Here is a 24,922-nt window from a genome sequence, read left to right as displayed (position 1 = left end):
TTTCACAGAAGCCGTTGTTTTATGCGATTTACTAGCAATGGAAAAAATGGATTTGCTTTGCTTCAATTAATGAATGAAGTTAATTAATGTAAATGTTGTAGCGTGAAAACTGTTGTCTCAGTCTCCTTTTTGAGTTTCCAAATGTGCTTGAGACTTCTGAAATGCATTGCAAATTCATCTGGTTCTAGAAGCGCTTATTTTCTGCTTTGGGTGACAATGTGGTGCATGATGCCTTCGAAGAGCAATGAGCTGCACAAAATTAACACCTTTTGGTGAGGAGAATGATCTTTAACGTAGAAGGGGTTTGGTAAAATCTCTGTTTTGGGGATTTCCATGTGTTTGTGGCATTTCTATGTGTTCATATGCATTGTATTTTTGATATTTTTAATGTAAAAATGAAAAAATGGAAAATAAACAAACTGAAATTTCAGAGAGCAGCTTGGTTTGCACTAGAGTTTTTTACTGAGCTGGCTATAGCCGGTATAAACTTCCTAAACGTTGTATCCATTGGTAGCAATATTTTAAGTTTCTAATCTCCTATGATCTCACTGTGGTATCAAAGTCCTTCAGAATAAACCAGTTTGATCCTGGCAGGGGTTGGTGCCCTTTCTCCAATCAGCATTTCAGAGTGTGCTGCTTTGTATTTGCCTTAAGCTGTCTGACCAGTTTTGTTTTGTTTTTTTCGCAAGCCTAATGGATTAAATTTTCCTTCCCATTTCCTTAGCAGAGATGCGGTATCGGAGAGCTTTTTCTGTTGTTTACCTTCCGAGCAGGCAGTTCTCGTTCTTCTAGTTCTGCAGCCGAGAGCAAGGTACACATTGTCTGCTTGGATACTGTCGTAGTTTCTCTGGGAAATCTAATCATGTTAAAACACAGCCTGGTTTTGTTCACTTTTGGACTCACTTTAACTGGGAAACCTTTTTGGATAAAAGGTAAGCTTTGTTTTTGTTACATATTCAGAAAGTTTCTGTACTCTCCGGTCCTGACTGTAATAACTCTCAAATCGAGTCACGGCTCTCCCCAGGTATTAGGATATTAGCTGACCTGCTAATTGAGAAAATCCTCTTCAAGAAAAAGACGTCTGGAAAAGATTACAGGTTGAAGCTTTTTATAGTTGAGCTTTTTGTGTTGGTTTTTTTTTTTTTTCCCCCAGGATGTAGTAGGTATATAAATACATCATCTTCCACACAGGACACTGGTTGTGACAATTGCAGTTACTGTCACTCTCATCAACAGTAAAGCCTGGAGAAAAAGATTTTGATCTTCAGTAACATGAAGAAAGTTCCTACAGTTTTTAATTCATTAACTCATTACCATTTATGATTTGGCTTCAGATTTTAGATGTAGATATGACACCTGAAATACTTCTTAGAAAGTGATATTTTTATGACTTGCATTCAGGTGTCAGAATTTAAATTATTAGAACTGCATTTTCACGGTTAGTTCAACATACACTTAATTCATGAAACAGAATGGATTCTGTGATTTAGATAATAAAATTATTGCAGATTAAGAGCAAAGTCAGAGGTAAATATTGAGTGCCGATATTCTTTGCAGACCTGTTTGCTAATAGGACCTTCCACGTTTTGATTGCAACGGCAGTCCTTAATGATAAACATGTGCTGCCTGCATCTGGCTTTTAAAAATCCTGATGTTACCTAATAGGTAGAGATCATCGTTACACTGAAGAATCCTCCTCCTTGCTTTGAATGGGTGATTCTCTGGCTTCTTTGCAACAATGAATTCCTTTCACAGAAACATGGGAGGCTGAGGGTGACTTTGTGCAACTATAACTGAGAAGAAATCTCTTTGTTTCCTTATAAAAGAAAAATTAACATTTTTGTTATTAAAGCCCATGTTATTGTTTATTCCATAACCTGTTTAAAAGCAATGGTTGTGTCTCTGTGACTGAATTAATACTCTCAAACCAGACCGATGAGCAGATGACACAAGTTGCGCCAGGGGAGGTTTAGGTTGGATATTAGGAAAAAATTCTTCCTGGAAAGGGTTGTCAGGCATGGGAACAGGCTGCCCAGGGCAGTGGTGGAGTCACCATCCCTGGAGGGGTTTAAAGGCATTTAGACGAGGTTCTTAGGGACATGGGATAGTGCTAGAGTCAGGTTATGGTTGGACTCGATGATCCTGAGGGTCTTTTCCAACCGAAATAATTCTATGATTCTAAGACAAAGGGAGATGAATCCAAGTTCACACAATTTTTTTAAAAGTCACTGGAGGTTGTTTTCGTCTTTATATAACGGTTTACCTGAAACCAGATACTTCTTATCTTTAGCTTCCTGCATTAGCATGATGCTCTGGAGATAATTCTGATATAATGTAAAAGGCTACAAACCTTTTCGGAGATTTGATTGTCACTGGAACAAACAGAATGCAGCGTTAGGCAATGGCAGGGGCAGCGTGGTGAACCAAGATGATACAGGCAGCAGGTGGCAGAATTATATCCAGAGGACAACCATAAGTATTCCTCACTCAGGGCAACGGTGGGAGGAATAGGAATAAAGGGATTTAAATGGAAAGAGAGGGCTGAAGGGGGAGTCGATTTAACCAAGGAAAGGACAGAAGTAGAGACATGAGCAAGAGGAAGAAGATGAGCAAGTGCAGGATCTAACAGCAGCTGGAAGGCAAGACCACGGCAAATGACTCTGTAACCAGTAAAAAACATTCCCCATGGTATTTAGGGACTGAATTTATCCTCCTGGAGATACAATATTCTCCGTCCAGCAAATTCTGAAACATCCTGGCGAAGCTGGATCTACCATTGAAAAGAATTGTCCATCAGGCAGCCCTAGAGAGCCCTGCTGTAGATTTACAGATCAGCACAGTCTTCCTGGCACCGACAAGGTGATTTCACAAAGCTTGAAAGAAATTAATTCTATGTGAGATGTTAGCATCGCTTGCACAGTTGATTTTCACTGGCCAGCTACTTCAAAAATTACTGCGAGGGGGCAGATGGGTGGACAGAAAAAGTACCTGCATAAATTTTCTGTGGCACATCAAGTTAAAAGTGTAAGTCATGGAAGAAAACATGTTCAAAAATTACAAAATCAATCATCCAGGTGAGACTATAGGAGAATTAAGATTATATTTAAATCATTTGATAGTTTTTCTTTGCTTTAACTTGAAGTTACTTTTTTAAAAATCAGTTTGACCATTCCTAAACTATTTCTTCAGCACTGTCAAAGTATGCAAGTATACACTGAATACAGGAGGGTTGGGGATTTTTAAAAATTTTTCTTGTTCTTGGGATTTTCTGTGATGATACTGTCATATTGATTGAGGGATTTTTTTTTTTTTTTTTGCAAACAGTAGTTGGTTTGTTTTGATAATGTCTATATGAAGGAATGACCAAAATTTATTATCCCAGTTATAACGTCAGTAACTAAGACTAAGGGTCAAAGCCAAGATTGCCAGCTAGTTTTGGACACTCAGTTTAGGAAAACTTTTCCTTGAATTTGCAGGTTGTTTTGGGGGGTGTAGTCATTAACCTTGATTATGGTCAAAACAGCATTTCCGCACATTGAAAACATACATGTATATGGAAAATAAATATATGAGGCCATATGTATTTAGTTTAAACACTGAGAAATGAAAACTAAGTTGGCCATGAATGAAAACGTTGATTTCTGTCACTTTCTCCAGCTTAATGCAAGAACTCTGGCAGAAACAGAACAGACCGAACTGAGCATGGGCAGCACTGGTCCCGTACTGGGGAAATTACTCGTTCTCCATTTATGGCCGGATCAGACTGGACTTTTGGCAATGAGCACTGGGCAGATGCCAACAAAATGTCTCACTTGTCCTTTCTGATTCTTCAGAAGTTTCAAACTTTATTTTTAGGTGTGTCTTCTGAACAGACATCCAGACTTTCTACATTAGAAATAATTATTCCTCGAAGTCTGATGGGCAGAGAGAAACATCACTCATTTTCTCATGAGGTTTGTTATTCTATCTGAATTTTTCTTCTGATGTTGCTGTTTTTCACAATACTGTCCTATATTACAGACACACACCATGTATGGTATATATAGAATATTTTTGTGAAGGAATGCGCACTATCTCTTCAGATTCTTAAATGTTTTCAACTAGTTCAGAGTGAATTTGTTCCCACAAAAGTCTCTGATTTCACACTAAGTTAATGCCTTTCAAACTTCTAGTCCTGGTAACAGCCTTGTAAGTGGGGAGGAACATGAAGAATATTTCCATTTCCTCTCAGTCAGATTAGATGTTGAACTTTAACGTCCATGCTGTGTATGTTCTTTTGCTCATTGTACTTGGTCTTTGGATTTCAACATGTAGCAAGCACATAAAGGGCTGCTGCTCACTTCGTAGAAATGGTCGCACAGAGTCGCATGAATGAGTTAAAAGAGAAAGACCTGAGTCTTAATTCTTGAGTTCTGAGGTAACTTTGCATTGTTCCAGATACCGAGTTCCATTAGTGAAGTAACTGCTGATGAAATAGCATTAGTCATCTTTGTGCAAACCGATTAAGGAAGGGAGAATCTGTGAGTCGTTCATCCGGCTGCTGATCATTTACCTAAGGAGGGTCACAAAACACAACGTGGGAGTTGGGCACAGGGTGGGTACGTGGGTTGTGCCCTTCTTGGAGAACCGAGTCTGGCCACCTTCATCCCAGCTGCATCTGCCTCCTCTCCACCAGCGTTCCAGGACCATCTGTTTCTGAGCCTGTAGAATATAGCATGGTACTCTAGGTTTAGCTTTACTAACACTTCTATTTTGTCCTCTTAATACCACAAATTTTATATTTTCATTTTTTTCTGTAGGCTTTATATATTCTACGTTCCCTCTACAAATCTCTAATTGGCAGACATATTTAATTTCTTGTGTACTTTGTCTGCTTTTTCGTTGTCTTCTACATTAAAATTTATAGCTTAGTAGAATTTAAACTTTCCATAGGAAAGAACGTAGAGTATGTTGTGGAGACTTTGAAAGGCAGAGGGTTAGGATTGTGTGTTTTGTAAATCTGGTGAATACTTACGACATACACACTAGTTGGACTTCTCTTGTCAAATAAAACATGGAACTGACAGAATCAAGTAGAAAATCACCTAATTAAGTGGTATCTTTTGTTCTGTTTTCAGGAGCATTCAGATGACAATCTTTCTTACTCAATTAAAACCAGAAATGGAACGTACCTCCTAAAACTGAAGAAAAATAAGTATGTGATAGTGTGTTCTAAGAAATCATTCTGTCTTGGGATTTAGGTGCATATAGCATGAAAACAATCAGAAGAAATCATTTAAATGGCAGATTATAGTAATTACAAAATGACTGTTATATAGTGTGTCTATTATGGTACTAGCTAGCAAATAGAAAGGAATAATATTTTTTCTAGTTGTGTGGAAATTTATTTTGATTATTTTTTTATTAGCACCACAGGATAGCAGATTTCAGGAAATCCTTATGGAAAATTAGAATTCAGCTCAACATCCACTCTTTAGTAGCAGGTAGGGGAGGGTTGTTAGCCTTGTTGTATTTAGTGTTGTTCCTCATTCCTGAGCATGTAATAGTCCAGGCCCTGATATAACAGTGTCTGGTCAGGCCCTACTCTACAGATATTTTAGTTAAAATATTAAAAAATAACTTATTTTCCAAATAATGCAGCTCATTTTTGAGGTATTTTGTTTCATATCTGTGGATTTTAATCACAGAATTTTAACAGAATGTAGTACTTACTAGGATTCCTGACTTATGTCTTGCTTTCTAGACTTTTAACAGAGCAGTAGTTTATTTTTGTTTCCAGAAAGCTTGTTAGCGAAGACTTTATGCTATATACGTATGGGAAAAATGGGAAACTGCAGGCAACACAATCAAAAAACAAGGTATCGTACACAATAAAATTGCCCTTTTGTTTCAGAGTTTCCTCAAACTAGGGAAGCCAAGCTTTATGAATTGAAGCCGTACTAACAATTTGATAGAACTGAGGATGACAACAAGGATGTGTATGTAACTAAATGTATTACCAAAGCAAAAAGTGAACACACAACCATTAATTCTGAGCATCTTCATATCCCTGTAATAGGAGAATGAAAACTGGTTGCATTTTTGGCAGCAGAGAGGAAAATGCTAGTGACGCACATCAAGTATCTACAGAAAAAAATGTATTTGCTGGAAAAGAGGCTTTTGTGGATTTTCACATTTGTAGCATTTGTGTTTAACTGTTACCACTGATAAAACACAGGAGGTTCCGTTTCTGATGAGGGAGTTGGCTGTTTATGGTGACACAGCATCACTGTTTTCCAAGGTGTGAAAGGAGATGCCAGGAGATTATGCCAAGGCTGAATTTGAGCTACCTGATTAGGTCACCTTTGCATACTATGCAATTAACGGTACACTGGCAGCATCAAAACTCTGTAGTTTTTAGGTCCTGTATCAAACAAGCCTTATAAATATTTTTAATTTAATTTCAACTTTCAACTGCATGTGAGATTAGTGAGACTTAATGGGGTGTTTTGTGCGTGGGAGATGTTCTCAGATCAGCTTTTGCGAGGAGTCTTTAAGAACAGGACGAGCAAAGTAGATGAAAAGATTTTGCTAAAATATAGTGATGGGTTAAACTAAAAAGCTGGTTGTTTTCTAGAACCAAGGGACCAAATGCTATTGTAGGTACTCATGTGAATATTTTACTCCAAGAGGGTTGGGATTACTTTCAGAGTAGTGAACTCTACAAATTTGTAACAGCCAGCCTTAATGTCATGCAAATAAAAAGGCTGGTCAGAAAATAAGTTTTCATTTGAAGGCAACGGCCTTTTTTCGTCATTAATTATGTGGTTTTTTTGCATTTCAGACACACTGTTACTACCATGGCACTGTTGAAGGAATTGCTGACTCAATGCTTGCTCTTAGCACATGCGGTGGCCTTAGGTATTATTTCTTGCTTTTTACTTCAGGATAATTCATTGTGCAGTACCAAAGTAAAAACCAGTTGCTGTTCATCATACAGCTGGAGATAAAACACCATCCTATCTTGCATTTTTTTTTATATTTCACCTTTTGATGAAGCTGAAACTCTTTAGATGTCTTATAGCTTCCCTCAACTACCACTTTTTTCCTCTTTTCCAAAATTGCTTTGCAGAAAAAGATAAAGTGAGAGAGCATAATCCATATACAGGTGGGAACACAGGCATGAACTGAGCCTCTATTACTTGATGCAAATGTCTCAACCAGAGGTACCTTTGTAGAAGAAACGCTGATGAAGCTTCTGCTAAACTTAACACACTCCCGTGAACAATTCTGTCTTATGAATGGGCACGTTTCTAAAGAAAAAAAAAATTCTGTGGAAAAAGTTTTGACCAAATTTGAAACAATTTTATGTGTTTCAAATACAAGAAAATTATACTTATTTGAGAAACATAAAGGAGTCAGATCAAAGCATAAAAGATGGTGGTGTTCTTCCCACAGAATCAGTCCATGTGAGTTGGCAAAATGAGATGGTACGCACAGCAAATAGTGCAGATACTCAGAATGTGCTTTGAGTGTGTCCACGCTCCCCTGTGTTCGCTGAGCTGGATTTTGGATATAGCTGTCGGTTGTAGTAGCCTTGTTCAGTTTGATGTCTTTTTGACAAGCAGTAAGAGGCAACTGGGATAAAGTTCACCCACATCTTTCATGTGCAGTATCCCAGTGAGATGCCACTCAGAATACACAATGACATTTTCTGGCATTCCTTTAAATGAAGAATTAAATGCTCGACATGCTGGTATTTCAGGTAACGCTGGATCTCACTAAGCAGAACAGATATTTCCTTTAGGCTCTTCTGCAAACTGACGCAGACTCAAATCCTTTGGTTACCTTGAACTCACATTTTTGAGGGTTTTCTTTTGCAAGATATTAACTAGAGAATTCTGTTTCTAAATAGAGTTTTGAGATTCTGGAGAACAAGATAATAGCTTCAGAAAGATTCTGGTACAGCAAGCAGGCATGTGCCAGGTCTTCCTGAGCCATGGACAAACGCAAAATCGTTATAATCAGCTGCACTCAGCAGTGCAAAACTGCTGTTGCCCTCATAAAGACGCTGGTGATTGCTTTTAGCTTCTCTTTCTGTCTTAGGAGATATCTTTTTCTAAAGTGCTGGATTACTTTAACTGCACAGGGCTAGGAGTGAGACTAGAGATAAGGCCTAAAATAAACCCTTTGCTCTGTACCCACAATCCAGACTCATTTAGTAACAATTTGGCTTTCCTGCTGATTGTTTCAGAAAGCCCACATTTGTGTACAATCGAGTGTTTTAAGCAAGTTCTGTTCTGTCTTTTGAGATCCTGCTGGGCATTTGAACTTATTCCCTATACTATGATAAACTAAGATGACCATTTATTCCAACATAGTGGTACGAACAATTATAGCTTTTAAGTATTCAGCTGTCATTCATTTACCTATGCATAACCATGAGGGAAAAAATGTGGAATAATTTTCATTCTTTTACAATAATTAGAGGAATTCTCAACATCGGTGGCAAATGGTATGGAATGGAGCCGCTCAACACATCCAGCGCATTTGAACACGTGTTTTACCAGTTAGAAGATATGCAGGATATCTCCTTCCAATGCGATGTGCTGAACGGCAGCCTTCATCACGAGATGTTTGTGCAGCAGCCTGTGAAATACGCACTTTTATCAAACAGTACCTCTAGCAGGGAAAAGCTTTTGAGGGTAAATACCTTTCTGTTTCTCGAGTCCAAGCCTTCTCCTCAGTCTGTTCCAGCAGCCAAGGGTGTCCAGAGCTCTTGCTTTGGCTTGGAACCATTGCAGGGGGGTTTGGCCCGGCAGACGACTTTCTTGTTGCCTTCATATTCCTGGACCCCGAAACTGCTCAGGAAATCCTGAAACAGAACAGCACAACGGGAATTTAACACAATCCTTTAGCAGAAGAGCAGAGCTCTGCCCCAGACAGGTGTGGGTATGATGTGAAAGGCATGAAGCTGCCACTCAGCTCGTGCATCCCAGTGTCTGAGCAGAGTGAATTACTAACGTGCAGGTATTTCTGTGGAGATCTAAGGCAAACTGACTTTTGAGGCCATGTTAAAAATGCATCATTGCTTTAAAAATACATGAAATGAGAACAGTAAGAAAGATAAGTAAAATCCTTGAATTCATTAGTTAATGTTAACTTACTGTGTTTTCTAATTTGCAGAAGAAGCGAGCTGTCCTGCCGCAGAAAAGCTATGTGGAATTATTTATCGTTGTGGATCACAACAGGGTAATGATATTATCCAATGCTAAATACATTTTACTACTTCACGAATTTTTTTTTTCTCTGACAATCTCATGTGTTGTTTTACAGTTTTTGCAGAAGAAATCTGATCCTGCTGCGGTGCAAAAGGAAACAGTTGAGCTGATTAATTATGTTGATGGGGTAGGTCAGATAAGTTGCCCAGATTCAGTAGTTTCTACTTTATCACAGTTTTTAAAAGAACAGCTAATGCAGCTGTGAAACTATTTGGAAGCTCTGCCATGATTTGTAACACATTTAAGTCACATCATGAATCTGTGCACAAGTCTTGGAAAGGTGCAAGCAGGGATAGAGATGCAAGATGTTTTTAAACCATTTCTGTGCACTCCCAGATTTTGACCATTCCAGGAATGTGAGGTCTCCATCATGTTTTAGATTTCCAAGAAGAGTATTTCTCACATTTGTTAGTATTTTATTAAGCAAACTGTCGGCGCTGTGAACAATTCCATAAGCTTTCTAATAATCTTTTCTCAGTTTCTCCTCCAGACAATTAGCAAGGACATAAATGAACCTAGTCTTTCCAACTTCTGCAACTGGAAGAAATGTTTAGGCACCTTCATGAAGTAGATTGCCTTCAGTCATATATTCCTTCCTTATTTAGTTTTATAGTATAGATATTTTTATTTATTTTTTTAATTTATAAATATTTTAGCTTATAAATACAAATATTTTATATTTATTTTCGAAGAAACTGAAGTTATGTCTCAGTGACTATGTTCAGCGTATTGTTTATTCAGTAGTAGCGATGTAATCTTCCATAATTCAGTTGAAACAGCCTAATGGAAAGTAATTATTATTATGGGGTTTTTTTTCAGATGTATAGAGCACTAAACATCCAGATTGTTTTGGTTGGATTAGAGATCTGGACAGATAGAAACCACATATCTGTAATGGATGGTTCAGCTGGAGATGTACTGGGTAGATTCGTTTCTTGGAGACAGAAAGAGCTTCTTAAACGATCGAGAAATGATGTTGGCCATCTCATTGTGTAAGTTCTCATTCAGCGGAAAAGCCAGCCACACTGCCAGTGTTGTTAATGTCTATAATTTGGGGGTTCTATATGAACGAGTATATAACTGGATTAAAATTCATTCAACTTCCAAACTGTTTTAACCTGGAAAAATGACAAGAAACTGTCATTAATTCTTCACAGTTAATCGATTCTAGGCGGCTGTAGGTAGCTCCGCCTAAGTGGGGGTGTGGACGAGATGACCTCCAGAGGTCCCTTCCAACCTCAAGCATTCTGTGATTCTGTGAACTCAGCAGCACTGACACAGCAGACTTCAGTGACTGATCATTATTTTCAACCTATATTATCCAGATATTCATTATTAATTACAGTGAAGCCCTGATATGGTGATAAATTTCTTCTTGACATCAAGAAGACCAAATTTGTTTGTAGTATTGGTTGCAAACTCACCAGTGTCTTTTAGCAGAAATCATGAACTTCCAGCCCCTCTTTCAACACCACCTTCCAACTGCTTTTGTTGCAGAGGGAGAAGCACTTATGGTGGATCCATTGGAATGGCTTTTGTGGGAACCGTCTGCTCACAAGTCCAGGGAGGGTCCCTCAGCACTGTAAGTACATCATGTTGTGGTTAACAGAAGAAACTAACCCAGGAGCTGCTAAAAGATCAGAGATGTGCTGCTGGTGGGACAAAGAGGTCCCTGAGCAATGGAAGGCTTTGCCCTGTGCATTTACAAACCCCAGAATTGTAGATGCTGCTATTGCCAGATGTTGCCTCCACAGACCTACCTTCCAGAACATCCTAATAAATAATGTGCTCTTTGTTGATCTATTTGGCCAATTCACCCCCGCCTTGGAGACTAGACTTGGAGTCATGTGGTTTCTTTCATGAGGTTTCTTATGCAAAGACTTGTGCATATTTTTATACCTATATATATATATAAAAAAGGCATTTCCGCATTTCTCTCTTCATCACTTCCAGTCCACTTGGCTGATTCAGTCTTGAAATCATTTTCTGATCACCTTTTGTAATTCATCTAACTCAAGGTCGCATAAGAAAAGCCCATCCTCCTATCATTAAAGTTCATAACCACCATGTTTTTGGGATGGGAATGCAGCTACAAAACAATGTGTATTTTTTGACTTCTTACATGGATAGAAAGTAAACGTAATACACTATATTCTCAAGTGTCTGGAATTCCCCACAACAAGGCTGTCAACGGCCAAAAATTTTAAATTTGGCAAAATTAGTATGAAGCTATTTTTTTTTCTCCACCTTTGGGGCAGAACCAATATCTCCAGAAGTTTCTGTTCTTACAATATCAATGTGGACAAGCTCGGCAGCAGATTCTATTCTTTAACAGCACATTTGGTATTAAAGACTCCATTGAAATCAGTGTCATGACTGATTCACTGTGTTATTATTCAGAAGATTTTCTTAATGGAAGGAATACAAAGAGCATCAGAATCTGGCCCTACTTGAACATAAAAAGTGACAAATTGTCTGTTCTTGCTGCTCTCACTTCGCAATACAATTTAGTGTTCTGCTTTCGCAGCCCCTGGGAGCTTTGTGGCTTGAATAAATCAGTAGGTAGAAACACAGTATTTTCTCTAGTTTCACGATTTTTTTTAACACTGATTCTCTCTATTAGTTGAATCATAACAATATGTTACGTCATGCTACAGTAGTTGCACACGAACTGGGGCACAATCTCGGAATGAAACACGACGATAACAGGTGTCCTGCGTCCTATATTATGCACAGCACAGATAAGTAAGATTTCCAGTTATTTTATCTTAATAACTGTTATTTCTCTGCAGCAACTATGCCTTATACATAGTGAAAGTCCCATGAATCTTGAAGGACTTTTATGAACGGGGAGTTGTTTGAAAAGTTTAATCAAAGAGGTGAATCCACTGTCTTAGGTCTTGACATAATTTTAATTTATTTGAAATGCTATCTGTTTTCCAATCTAGTCATTCTTTATTTGTAGCATTCCTCAAAAACTTACCTGGATTTTTTTTTTATGATAAGTGTGTTGCTGTTTTTTTTAACCTGCAGAGGCTACTTTACATATATTCACTGTTTTGTGCAAACATGCAACCTTCATACAGATTGGGTTAACAGTTAATTTAAAGAAAACCTCTTGGTCCATGTTTCTTTCAGTTCATTGGTTCTTTGGCTTCCCCTTAAGAGAAAAATATCATTTTATCTACCTACATTTGTATTACTAAATCAGAGTAACTGAACATTGGACAAAACTACTATAAGAAGATGCAGTCCTGAGTTTTTAGGGACTCCAAGTTAAGGTGAATGTCTTTCTGGAAAGTATTTTTAATTGACCATTTTTAGACTCAGTACAGATAAGAAATTTCTATGTCCTGTTTTATATAGGACACCAGAAAGGACAATCTCATGGTCTCTTTGGCTTCTTAAAGTATATGCATTTATGTTATACATAGCATTTTTAACTTCTAGTACTGTACTCTAATGCAAAATAAAGTAAAAATTATGTATCTCATGATCTTCAAGTGTTATGGAACATGATGTTTATTATACATTAATGATATTTTAAGGGCTTGAGTTGTATTTTTTCCTGTAAGTAAAATATTTATAACAAAAAAATAATATCATGCTTTCCAGTGGATCCAGGAATTTCAGCACCTGCAGTGCTGATGATTTTGAGAACTTTATTCTAAACGGACAAGGAAACTGCCTTAGAAATCCTCCCAAAACAAGTAATGTTTACAAAGAACCTGTCTGCGGTAATAATGTGGTCGATAACAATGAAGAATGTGACTGTGGCAAACCGCAGGTAATGAATGAAATTCAACTGGATACTGTTATGTTATATATTATATTTGTTCTATAATACTGGCCTTTGGTATCCCTGATTTGCATTAATATCTGAGGAATTTTCCTTGTAAATTTACATTCCTTCAAAGAATGGGATATATTGAGTCGTTCTTCAGAAAATAAGTGTGTCTCAAAAAGGACACCAATAAATCGAAAGGCTGTCAGCAACCCCTGGTTCCATTGTCTAGGCCTTCTCTAAGTCATGAAAAGATACAAACGTTTCTACATCAAACTGCTAGTTTAGTGGGAAAATAAGATGGGATAAGGGTGATAAGTGTTATTTAAAATCCAAAGTGTTCTGCTTCTTTTAGTGTCCATTTAAAGTGTAAACCTGTCCTAAGCCCCTGTGCCACAACACATCAAAATAGATGTTTTTCTGATGACTTGTAAAAAAATACAGCCAAACCAGGTGCTGGTTTTTGTTAGAGCAGAAGGATGTCAGCCTCAGAACCTGCAAGAGAGACAGTGTATTTGAAGTTTGGCTTGTCCATGCACTCGGTTCAATGATGTACTTCCCTAGCTATATATTGAGGTAAAAACCTTGAGTCCCTTGTCCATGGCTGCTCCCCAGGAATGTACTGACCCTTGTTGTGATGCTGCAACCTGCAAACTCACACCTGGATCGCAGTGCGCTCAAGGACTGTGCTGCAAAAATTGCAAGGTAGGTTATGTTTTATTAAGCTAAATTGATACTGATTACTAGTATTTTTTAATGGTTGAAAAGAGCTATCATAGCACTCTTGACATATTTTCACATTATCAAATGACATTCACCAGTAGAGAAATGGAATGTCAGCTTGGTGTTATCCCTCATGGGACACAGGAGCAATCCGGGGACTCAGCAGTAGTGATCTCCATCAGAGAATCGTAGAATCAGTTTGGGTGGAAAAGACCTTTAAGATCATTGAGTCCAACCATTAACCCAACTCTGGCACTAACCCATGTCCCTAAGAACCTAATCTCCGTGTCTTTTAAACCCCTCCAGGGATGGTGACTCCAGCACTGCCCTGGGCAGCCTGTTCCAATGCCCGACAGCCCTTTCTGGGAAGAAATTTTTCCCAAGATCCAACCTCAACCTCCCCTGGTGCAACTTGAGGCCATTTCCTCTTGTCCTGTCACTTGCTACTCGGGAGCAGAGCCCGACCCCCCCTGGCTCCAAGCTCCTTTCAGGCAGTTCAGAGATCAGAAGGTCTCCCCTCAGCTCCTGTTCTCCAGGCTGAACCCCCAGCTCCCTCAGCCGCTCCCATCACACTTGTGCTCCAGCCCCTTCCCCAGCTCTGTTCCCTCCTCTGAACTTGCTCCAGCACTTGTGAGGGGCCCAAAACTGACTCCAGGATTCGGGGTTTGGCCCCACCAGTGCCCAGTGCAGGGGGACAATCACTGCCCTGGTCCTGCTGGCCACACTATTTCTGATTTCTGATGATGCAACAGCAAGCTTCTCCAAAGCCTATGACAGTTGGCTGCTTTTTAATTTGTACGTGTGTATGCGTTTGTTCGATCTACCCTGGTCCTCTGCAGGCTCAGCTCATAAACTTTATAGCTACCCTATATGAAACTGAGGGAAGTTTTGGATACTTGTTATGTATTGATGTGAAAAACCATTTTTGCCTTCCTTAAAATCATAAAAGGTTCCCAGTTGTCATTGTTTCATGTTGGAACTTCCTCGGTTGCAAAATAAAAGTAGAGTGGCATTTCTCTCTGGTTCTAGTTTAAAGTGGCAGGAACAGAGTGCAGACCAAAAATGAATTTCTGTGATCTACCCGAATACTGCAACGGCAGCAACGCCTACTGCCCAGAGGATGTTTATGTCATGAACGGTCACCCATGTGACAACATGAGGGCATATTGCTACTACGGAGTGTGCCAGAGTTTTGATTCACAATGCGAAGCTATATATGGAAAAGGTAGGATTATAATTTAATGTAAAAGGACTTACAGTCTCCTAATAGACAATTCCAATTTTTCTTTTTCTTTCTCGTATTTTTAAGACAGGCTTACTAAGGTTCACTGTTTTTCGTACAGGGGCACGAAAAGCACCTGATGTGTGCTTTGAGAAAGCGAATATTAAAGGAGATAGGTTTGGAAACTGTGGAATGAGAGGTGGAGTGTACAAGAAATGTCCTGTTCAGTAAGTCACCAGCAAATAAAAGCTAAACCTAAAATCTTCAATGTAAAACATATATTCTGTTACAAACTCTTAGAGAATGAGATTTAAAAGAGTAACTCCTTGAAGTGCAAGATAAAAAGTTTGACTGGATGGTGTATTTGCACCTATACTAGGGTGGTTTTTTTTCCATTTACCTTGTCTCTGAGTGTCATTCATTTGATACAGGCACAGTCTGTGTGGCAAGCTCCAGTGCACGTCTGTTAGTCTTCAAAATCTTCCTGCTTGGAGCGTTGTCAATAACGCATCTGGGGTTTTATGCTGGTCTTCTGACTTTGACTTAGGATCAGATGTCCCTGATCCTGCTCAAGTTCACGATGGAACAGCCTGTGGAGAAAAGAAGGTAAGATGAATCATGGCAGCATCACAGAATATATTTCACCAACTGGGAAGTTAACTTTCAAAAGCATTACATAGTTCTCTTGTTTGTATGCCATAATATAATAAAAAATCTGCTTTTTCAGATATACACACAAAACAAATTAATTAGCTCTTAAAAACGATGATGCTACAAATCAGTGAACTATGTTATCAGTTATTCACATTATTCCATCAAAATACATTCATAGATTCAAGAAAATCTAAGACAAATACAGCTACAAAATTGTAAAGTACTGAATGTTCTGTCAGCCCTTTTTCTTGATATTTAAGCGAAAGCTGTAGACTTGTAAACATGTACGTTTATATAGTGTATTTATAAAAGGATGGGATATTTGAAAATTACTTTTTCCAGGCCTGTTTTGATTTTGAATGTGTTGATGCAAGTCATCTGGGCTACAGCTGTGATGTCAAGCAGAAGTGTAATGACCACGGGGTGAGTAGCTGCTGTTTTCATGCCCTGTTTCTAGAAGACAGAGACAGGTACAAAATCCCTCCATAAAAGCAATAACCAGCCAGATGGCTTTGTTTTTTTCTGATCTGTTTGAAAAGTTAAGCCCACTTTTTATCTGTAATTCATGTAAACCTCTTAGCGCTAACACTGAAAGACATTTCTTCTGAATTTCCAGCGGGAATTTTTTAATATTACTGAGCTGCTGAATTGTAAAAGGAAAATATTCCTGTGAGGAGGACAGTAGTGATTCCTGATTTATATATGTCTCCCTGAAAAATCAAAATGGAGTCCAAAGGTTGTAAAACCGAGAAGTTGTTTGGACTGTAATCTATTGCAGGCAAATAAAACAAAGGTTCACTTTTACAGAGGATTAACTCCTGGTATCAGTATCAGTCAGTGTTTTGGAATGTTAGAGTGGGAAAGTTTATTCCCAAGCAACATTTCTTGCTTCCACATGCAATTCTTAATGTGTAAGTCCAAACATACTGGAGGTTGAAAGCGGCCGCTTCCAGAGAGGCGTTGTTGGGCTGAGTAATCCCTGTTGTATCACCCGTAGGTGTGTAACAACAACGGGAACTGCCACTGCGACTCTGGGTGGGCGCCGCCGTTCTGCAACCGCTCGGGCTACGGCGGCAGCGTGGACAGTGGTCCAGCTCACATCGGTGAGATCCTGACACTGGCCTTCATTCCGCCCCCAGTCTCTGAGAAATAATCTACTAACAGGGTTTTTTTCAGTCTCTTTTCAACTGTTTGTTTTTTTTTTTTTTTCTACTGCATGAGACGCTTAATCACAGACTGACCTGAAGAACAAACATCATTATCTGATGTGTAGGTTTGCAGACATTAAGGAAGTTGGTCCAAGGGAGAATTTCACCTGTTTAGTCTGAGATAAAAAGCAATACATTAGTTGCTTAGAATTACTGTTACATTGTTTAAATAGTTAGATATTTAGATATTTATTTAAGTATTTAAAACAGGGGTTTGATAAAATGGATGTCATAGGGCAAGACTATAGATTGAGAAGGAAACCAGCAGCCTTTATATATTGCAAAGGTCTCAGAGGAATGAGGGGATCAGGGGGTGTGAGCAGCAGTTGGCTGCTGTAAGAGCCATGAAATTCTGCAATGGGAAATGTCTGCAAATGTCTCCTATTTATTAATAGCTTAGGAAGACCAAGAAAACGTGCAGATCAGTTGTGGGTAAGCAAATACAAAATGAATCTGTCTGCTTTAGAAGTCTTGAAAAAATATATGGAAAAGGATGAAGTTTGTATATCATACAACATGGGGTGGGTAAGGCAGAAAGAACATGTGATAGCATAAGGCCAAATCCTACTTTTCTGATCATAGCATTTTCTAAATTTCAGTGGAGTTACTGGTTTTAATCTATAATAAATTGAAGACTAGTTTTTTAGAAGAGGAAGGTGGTTTTAGCAGAAAAAATGCCTTAATCGAGGTTAAACAAGATTACTATCTTACAGGTTTTCAATTCTTTTTCTCTAGACACATCACTTCGGGATGGTCTGCTTATTTTTTTCTTCCTCGTGTTGCCAATAGTACTCATTACTATATTAGCCGTGATTAAGCGTGATGCAATAAAGAGAAAATTTTGCAGGAAAAGTAGAAGACAACACAGGTATTTCACTTACTACAAATGCATATTTCAACACTTGAGATTAATTTAACAAGCCAGTTAGATGCTTTATCTATACAAATAATTCCATACCTCCTAAAAGACAAGGCATCCCTGCTATTAGTAGTAGTAGGCAGTTTAATAGCCAGTACCCTGATGTTAGGTATTATAGTTTAATCCAGATACTCCAGTTCTCAGTTCTCAAGCATTTTTTCCCAAAATACATTGCACTTTCCTAATTCTAATCGATAATTGTATTATCATAGCACATTAAAATTATTTGCCAAGGCCAGAAAGGGATGGAGTTGGAAACAGAACCCAGATCTCGGAGCTGTAGATTAGTCCCTTGAAAAATGCTGCATCCTGAAGGTAGTTAAACCACAGGGGGATTTGCCTGATGATGTGGTTTTTATTTCAGGGATAACAATGTGCAGCAACCAAAGCAAAATAACAGACCAAGTCATAACACAAGAAATAATCAGGTAAGACAGATGCATATTTGTATCATTTCATGTTGAGTAATCCAAACTGTACAGTGCCTTTTCTCTAATATCGTTACTGATGACTTTGTGGGTTTTGATACATTGAAGCCATCTGGATTTCCAAGTATTTAAAATAATTTATAATGTGTTAGATGGGACTTCTGTTTGGGTAAGTATGAGCTTTATTGCCTGCCCTGTCAGCACAGGCTGTGAATAATAGGGGATGGAACAGGCTGCTATTTAGAACAGCCGAAGATTGAACTCCGAATTCTGGGACAAATACCAGAGAATCTGCTCAGTCGGGCTGTGCATAAAACAAAATAAAAATTATGAATAAAAAATGTTGCAAGAGAATAATGTTACAGGAAATGAAAATTAGTTCTAAAATACCACTAGCTTAATACTGAATAATTAACTACACTTTGAACTCCTGTGGTTTTTGTTATCTTGATTTTCTGTGACATCTTTTCCAGCCTGCCACATCAAGTCCTGAGTTTTTTACTATATCGCATTTCCCTGGTCCAAGGTTTGTATATTTAAAACCTTCTTTACGGCATGTTTGCTGTGTTTACATTGCTGTATCACTGTAAGTGAAGCTCCTAATGTCTTATGTCCTGTTTAGGAGGATTTTTCATGCAGCATCATGAGAGATAAAATAGATTAAATGCTTGAAAGAGAAATGTTGTTTTACTGCTTGTATAGAGAACAGAAAAGGACATGTAAATGCTACTAGGGAGAGGGACAGAACAAGGGAGAGGGAGGAGCAGAGAGTGTTAAATATATGTATAAATACTAGCAACTGTTTAAAAATGGTAAAGAACCAGTTTAGAAATACCAGTTGTGTCAAGTCATGGAATACTTCACAAAATGTGTTTTCCACACTTCAGGCAGCCAGTAAAAACCCAGTTTCCTGCAGTTCCTTCAGGACCTCAACGACCTGAAGTCCCACCTAGACCAGCTGTCTGAAAAGTTGCTTGGGAACCCTCAACCAATTCTGACAAGTAACTTGGTCTGAAAAAAAGTTAAAGATTGCGGTTCTCCAGTCCTCTCCCTGTGCAGCCAAAACACCTTCTGAAAGCACGTACCTCTGGAAAAGACTTGATGCTAAGAGGCACTGAACACAGATTTTGTTACATCCCATTGTTTTGCTAATTGCTGCTGGCTGTATTTGTGCCTCTTCTACCTCACCTCTTGTTTTTTATAAATAGAAGAATGACTTCAACTCTTGTTGGATTAAATCAATAACAGCATCAGAGAACAGGACCCTTCTGAAGTGTAGCCTTACTTGCAGGCCAAAGAGAAGTGAATTCAGTTACCTACAGACATAATTTATTCACCTCTCATCATATGCTGCTGTGAAAACGAGGACACAGAGACCTCTTGGGAATTCTGCAGCCTCTCTACCTCCCGGACCGCCAGGCACCTTCATGGCACCTGCTGAACGCACCTGAACCCCGTACACCGGGCATGCGGGTGGTTCCTACACATTCTCAGCCTCCTCTTTGGTGTAAGTAAATCAAAGCTGGGATCCAGACCGCGCCTCTTGTTACCTACTGGCTGCCTTACTTTCCAGTTCAGGTGGTTTAGAAAAGTAACCTCCTATAGGGAGGCCAGCAATGGAAGGAAACCCTGTAGATAGAATGTATGAGTCTAAAAGAGACAAGCCACCTCTGTTGTTATACAAAACAGCTCTGTTGTTATAGAAAATCTATATATCAGGAAATACGTTACACAGCTTAACAGTGGTTCAATGTTTCTTGGTTACTACAGCTTGAGATTTTTGCTAGAAACTGATTCCACTACAAAAGCAACAGATAACTTCTGTCATTGTAAACAGGACAATTAAAAAATTGTAGTAATTTAAAAAAAAATATATGAAGTTACATAGTTTGTCAAGATGGCAACTAATGGAAAAGAAGCTGCTGTGCAGGGAAAAACTCACTGGCAAGAACAAAGCTGTGGATACTGATCAGTCTGTAAACCACACATGGACCATGTTTACATGCAAACTTTGGGAACAGCAATAAGAGTGAATAAATGAAGGAAACACCTCAATCATAAAATATTTCTACTCCCTTTGATGGCCATTTCAAAGAGCTGGACAAACGAACCCAAAATATTGCAGGCCTAAATCTGCACTGGCAAGAAGGGTCTTCCAAACTGTCACCTCCTCAGAATCTTAAATTGTTATTATTAATTTTTTCTATAATTTAGACCTTATTAATAATATTACATTAATGTAATTTAAAATAAATCATCAGGGTCGGCACACTTAGTATTTTGATTTGACAATCATAACGACCACAACCGCTGGGCACGCCCGGGATCACCCAGCCGTCTGGCGCTCCTGGGTTCACTAAAATGTATTATTGCACTTATTATCGAAATAAAGTCGAGTAAACCCGGTTGTTTCACGCACATAACGAGACCGCTCTCCAGCGCTGCCGACGTGAGGGAAGCCCCGCCCGCCCGCCAGGGGGCGTCCCGCGGGGCCAGCCCCGCGCATGCGCGCAGCTGCGGCCGAAGATGGCGGGAGCGGCGGTGCTGCCGGCGGCGGCGGACCAGCCGGGCGGCACCGAGCGCGCCCGGGTCGGGCTGTGCGTGCTGTGCGGGCTGCCGGCGGCCGGTAAATCCACCCTGGCCCGCGCCCTGCGCCGCCGCCTGCCGCAGCGCCCAGGCTGGGCCTGCGCCCTCCTCACCTACGACGAGCTCATCCCGCCGGAAGCGTTCGGGCCGCGCGAGGCGGGGGCGGAGCCGGCGGGGCCGTTCCCATTGGTCAGTGCGATTTTTCCCTCCCTCCTGCTGCGCGCTCTCCGCTCTCATTGGCCAGCCGAGGCGCGGCGCTCAGTAGCGTCACTGGTCGCTAGGCAGCGCGGCGCGTCCTTCCGGTGCGGCCTCCCCGGTTCCGCGGGCGGGCCCGTGCGGAGGGACCGCGCTGGGGGAGCCGGTCCGGGGCTCTCACCCCTCCGCCGCTTTCCTCCACAGCCGCCCCGCTGGAAGCAGAGCCGGCGCGACCTGCTGCAGTGCCTGGAGCGCGTCCTGCGGGCGCTGGTGACCGGGGAGCCGCTGTCAGCCCCGGCCACAGCCCCGCCGGCCTGGGAGCGCTTCCTGGGCTGCTGCCGCGGGCAGGGGCTGCTCGCCCCGGCGGGGAGCCACGGAGAGGGATGTTCCTGGACACCGGCAGCCACGTCTGGGCCGCTCTACCTCATCTTGGATGACAATTTTTATTACCAGAGCATGAGGCACGAGGTGCACCAGCTGGCGCGCAAGTGTAATTAATCACTTCTCGGTCCTACGCGTGAAAACTGTTGCAGCTTTGTTGGAAATTCAGTTTTCTTTAACTGCGTTTAAGTTAAGAGGGTCCAGAGGAGCCACAGAAATGATCCGAGGCTGGAACAGCTCTGCTGGGAGGACAGGCTGAGAGTTGGGGTGTTCAGCCTGGAGAAGAGCTCTGGGGAGACCTGATTGCAGCCTTTCTGTACTTAGAAGGGGCCAGTGAGAAAGATGGGGACAGACTTTTTATCAGGGGCTGTTGTGATAGGACAAGGGGTGATGGTTTCAAACTAAAGGAAGGGAGGTTCAGGCTGGACATAAGGAAGAAATTGTTGACCCTGAGGGTGGTGAGAGCCTGGCCCAGGTTGCCCAGAGAGGTGGTGGATGAACCATCCCTGGAGACATCCCAGGCCAGGCTGGACGAGGCTCTGAGCAACCTGAGCTGGTGCAGATGTCCCTGCTCATGGCAGGGGGGCCACTGGGGTAGCTTTGCAGGTCCCTCCAACCCAAACTCTTCTATGATTCTATGATTCCAAGTGCTAGATTCCTGCTGTATATACTACCATCAATTTAACTTTATTACTGTATTATTAGAAGTTGCTAGGCCACTTAAAGCCTTTCTTATGTATGTTGATCTCAGAAATTACTACATGAGCAGCCTTCAAGGTAAAATTGTTTGTATTATTTTTAGGTTTGCATTCTTTTCAGGCTCAAAACTAGCACAGAAGTTCCCCATTCCTATAAAGCCTTTCTCATGCATGTTGCTCTCAGAAATTTTTACTTGAACGGTTTAAAGGTAAAATTGTCTGTTTATTTTCTTTTAGATTCCTTGGGCTTCTGCCAGTTATTTTTAGAGTGCCCACTCGAATGCTGCTTGCAGAGAAATCGGCTAAGAAATCATCCATTACCTGATGAGACAATATATTTTATGGCAGAAAAAATAGAAATGCCAGATGTCAAGAAGAATGCTTGGGAGCAGAACAGCCTCATTCTGAAAAGTTTTGATTGCACTTCAGAGGATAAGTATGCGACTGGGTTGATGCTAGGGTTTTCATAAAGTTCCGTTTTCATAAATGGGTGGGTAGAAGCTTTTTACTGTATGTAAACAGTATGTAAAATTTACTCTATGGGGTGATTTTTGGAAGCCAGTCAATTACACACAATACATGCCAGGTGCTGGGAACTCACAGCCAACGTTCTTGGCAGAGTTGACCTCCAAACTAACTGCATTTCTAAATCGTTGTTGAAAAATTATGTCAATTGTCTGAAACATTAAGACTGGAAATAATTGGCTGTAGTTTTAGTTGCAATTGTTTTTCATCTAACTAGCTGTATAAAGATTATTTCTTTGATTGCCTCCAATTTAAATGAAAACTTTTTTTTTTTTTCCCCTGGGATGAGGTTATTACAAAATGAGAGAAAAATCTTCAGTGAAACTGTTTGATTAATGTGGTTTACTCTTTTGGTTTTTTCCTTAGTGAGCAGATAATTAATTTGCTGGCCACTGCTTTGGAAAATCCAGTGAAGCCAAACGAGGAGAACACTGAGCAAAAGGTAACGCTGCTTGTCTCCACAGTCATGGCTCTTTCAAATAACGGTGAATAAGTGAGTTAGTTATTCCTGAATTGTGCTCAGAACACAGGGATGACAGAAAATGAGAAATAGCTGTTGTATTTCCTGATTGCAAAAACATACACAGAAGAGTTAATCCTGCTTGAAATGGGTACTTCTGTCATCTTATTAAGTTAAACCACTGAACTACCATTAAGAATATCTGGTCTAGAGTAGTAAAAAGATTTTGGAGCTGTAACATGACACTGAGGAAAATAATATTCACTTCTTAATGTCACACATACCTGTCTCTGGCAGTCATTGCTCCTTAGAATCAGACTGCACCACTCACCGAGTTCCTGCTAACATGTTACTTGTTTTCAAAGAGTACTTCAAAAATTGATGACAGTCTAAATAAAATTTAATGTGTTTGCCTGTATTCTTTCTGTTGGTCACTCTGGCTAGGAAGCAGATCGAGCAATCTGTGCAGCGAGTGCCGTCCATCAGGCCGATCAGACATGCAGGCGCATCATCTCTCAGACAATGAAGGATGCAAAAGGTACGCGCAACATAATCCAGGTGCGAGCCTGCAATGTAAGATTAAACCAATGAAATTCCCTCGGGGTAAATTGTTAAGGAGTCCTGGCCCTGCATGTGTGACTGAGGCCAATCGCCTTCACAACTCTGGTTGTCGTGGTTTAACTCCAGTCAGCAACTAAGCCCCACGTGGCCATGCGCTTACTCCTTCCTGGTGGGGTAGGGGAGAAAATCAGAAGGGTGAAAGTGAGAAAACTCATGGGTTGAGATAAAGACAGTTTAATAGGTAAAGCAAGAGCCCCGCACACGCAAGCAGATGGGCTCCATCATGGGTAACAGTTACTTGGGCAAAGGCTGCTCAGCAGTAACTGAGACATCCCTGGGTTATAAAGACTGTTCTCAGCACAAATCCAAAACACAGCCTCATACTAGCTACTGTGAAAAAAATTAACTCTATCCCAGAGAAAACCAGCACACTGGTCAAAATTATTTGTAGAATGTGAGCTGAAGTCTGTATATTTTGTCTTGAAACATGATGTTAAAAGTTCCATTTTAATTTTCTTTCAGATAAAAACCTACTCCCAAGTGAGATGAAGAGCCTGGCAGAAGAACTCAACAAACTCAAAACAGAATTTTTGGAAGACTTGCGGCAAGGAAATAATTTGAAAAACCAAATTTGCCCACAAAATCAATATTCTGACCCTGCTACAAGTGTAATTTCTTCATTCCAACATGAGGCAACTAAGGTACTTAATAAATATATTTTTTAAATAATGACATAGAGAACGTTGGTGGTTTTTAAGAGTCCGGAGTGTTTAAAATGCAGTGCTCTTTCAGCAGTACAGCTGCAAACATCTGAGAGGTACAGCTTCCTTCTTGAGAGGCTCGTACCTTCTCTAAATCCTCTCCCCATATTATGGAAGAGAAAGAAGAGTCGGTTTGAAGATCAAGCTGACAACAAGCCATCCTGAGATTTTAAATTTCACACAATCATAGGAAAAGTCAGCCTGGGAGGAACACCAAGAGTCATCCAGTCCCATTACCTGCTTAAGCTGGGACTATCTTTAAGCTGGATCAGCCTTCTCAGAACCTCCTCCAGCTGAAGTTTTGAAGAGCACCTCAGATGGTGACCTGCTCTGCTCTGTCAAACGAGCATTTCCAGAGAACACGTGCCTGGGAAGGTATAAAAACAAGAAATGAGTTTGGCATTTCAATCACGAGGTGAGTTAACAATGACCTACAGCATCCAAAGTCAGGATGTCAGCACCCAAGTTTCATCCAAGTCCTGCTTTAGTTTCTCAAGTGCCTTCTTTAGATCAGGCTCTTGGCTTCTCTGCGAGTTTCCCTGACAGAACCTTTGCAA

General features: G+C 40.3%; 1 protein-coding gene and 1 long non-coding RNA gene across 3 annotated transcripts; one reads left to right on the top strand and one right to left on the bottom strand.

Annotated features, from left to right (window-relative positions):
* The first annotated feature begins 862 nt into the window (after positions 1 to 862).
* PSTK (phosphoseryl-tRNA kinase) lies at positions 863 to 24,329 on the top strand. The gene is made up of 28 exons (XM_065638750.1): positions 863 to 933; positions 3,842 to 3,953; positions 5,118 to 5,194; positions 5,780 to 5,858; positions 6,824 to 6,900; positions 8,468 to 8,684; positions 9,166 to 9,231; positions 9,316 to 9,387; positions 10,080 to 10,252; positions 10,758 to 10,842; positions 11,884 to 12,005; positions 12,876 to 13,047; positions 13,660 to 13,749; positions 14,797 to 14,992; positions 15,111 to 15,216; positions 15,421 to 15,595; positions 15,986 to 16,066; positions 16,641 to 16,746; positions 17,587 to 17,719; positions 18,135 to 18,198; positions 18,672 to 18,724; positions 19,086 to 19,158; positions 20,725 to 20,973; positions 21,184 to 21,469; positions 22,296 to 22,494; positions 22,950 to 23,025; positions 23,488 to 23,581; positions 24,127 to 24,329. The coding sequence occupies exons 1-28, from the start codon at positions 863 to 865 to the stop codon at positions 24,327 to 24,329; spliced, it is 3,507 nt and encodes a 1,168-aa protein (XP_065494822.1).
* On the bottom strand, positions 7,233 to 20,940 carry LOC135990743 (uncharacterized). 2 transcript variants are annotated; one of them, XR_010606460.1, is made up of 4 exons: positions 20,898 to 20,940; positions 15,390 to 15,579; positions 10,685 to 10,840; positions 7,233 to 8,854 (listed from the first exon to the last, which is right to left on the bottom strand). It is a non-coding gene; the product is annotated as an uncharacterized LOC135990743 (long non-coding RNA). The 2 variants fall into 2 exon arrangements; XR_010606461.1 differs by lacking the exon at positions 20,898 to 20,940 and adding an exon at positions 16,885 to 16,967.
* Positions 24,330 to 24,922: the final 593 nt, after the last annotated feature.

Source organism: Caloenas nicobarica, chromosome 7, assembly GCF_036013445.1.
Source record: "Caloenas nicobarica isolate bCalNic1 chromosome 7, bCalNic1.hap1, whole genome shotgun sequence".
Lineage (NCBI taxonomy): Eukaryota > Metazoa > Chordata > Aves > Columbiformes > Columbidae > Caloenas > Caloenas nicobarica.
Note: the sequence above shows the minus strand (reverse complement) of the source record. Positions and strands in the feature narration are given on the sequence as shown.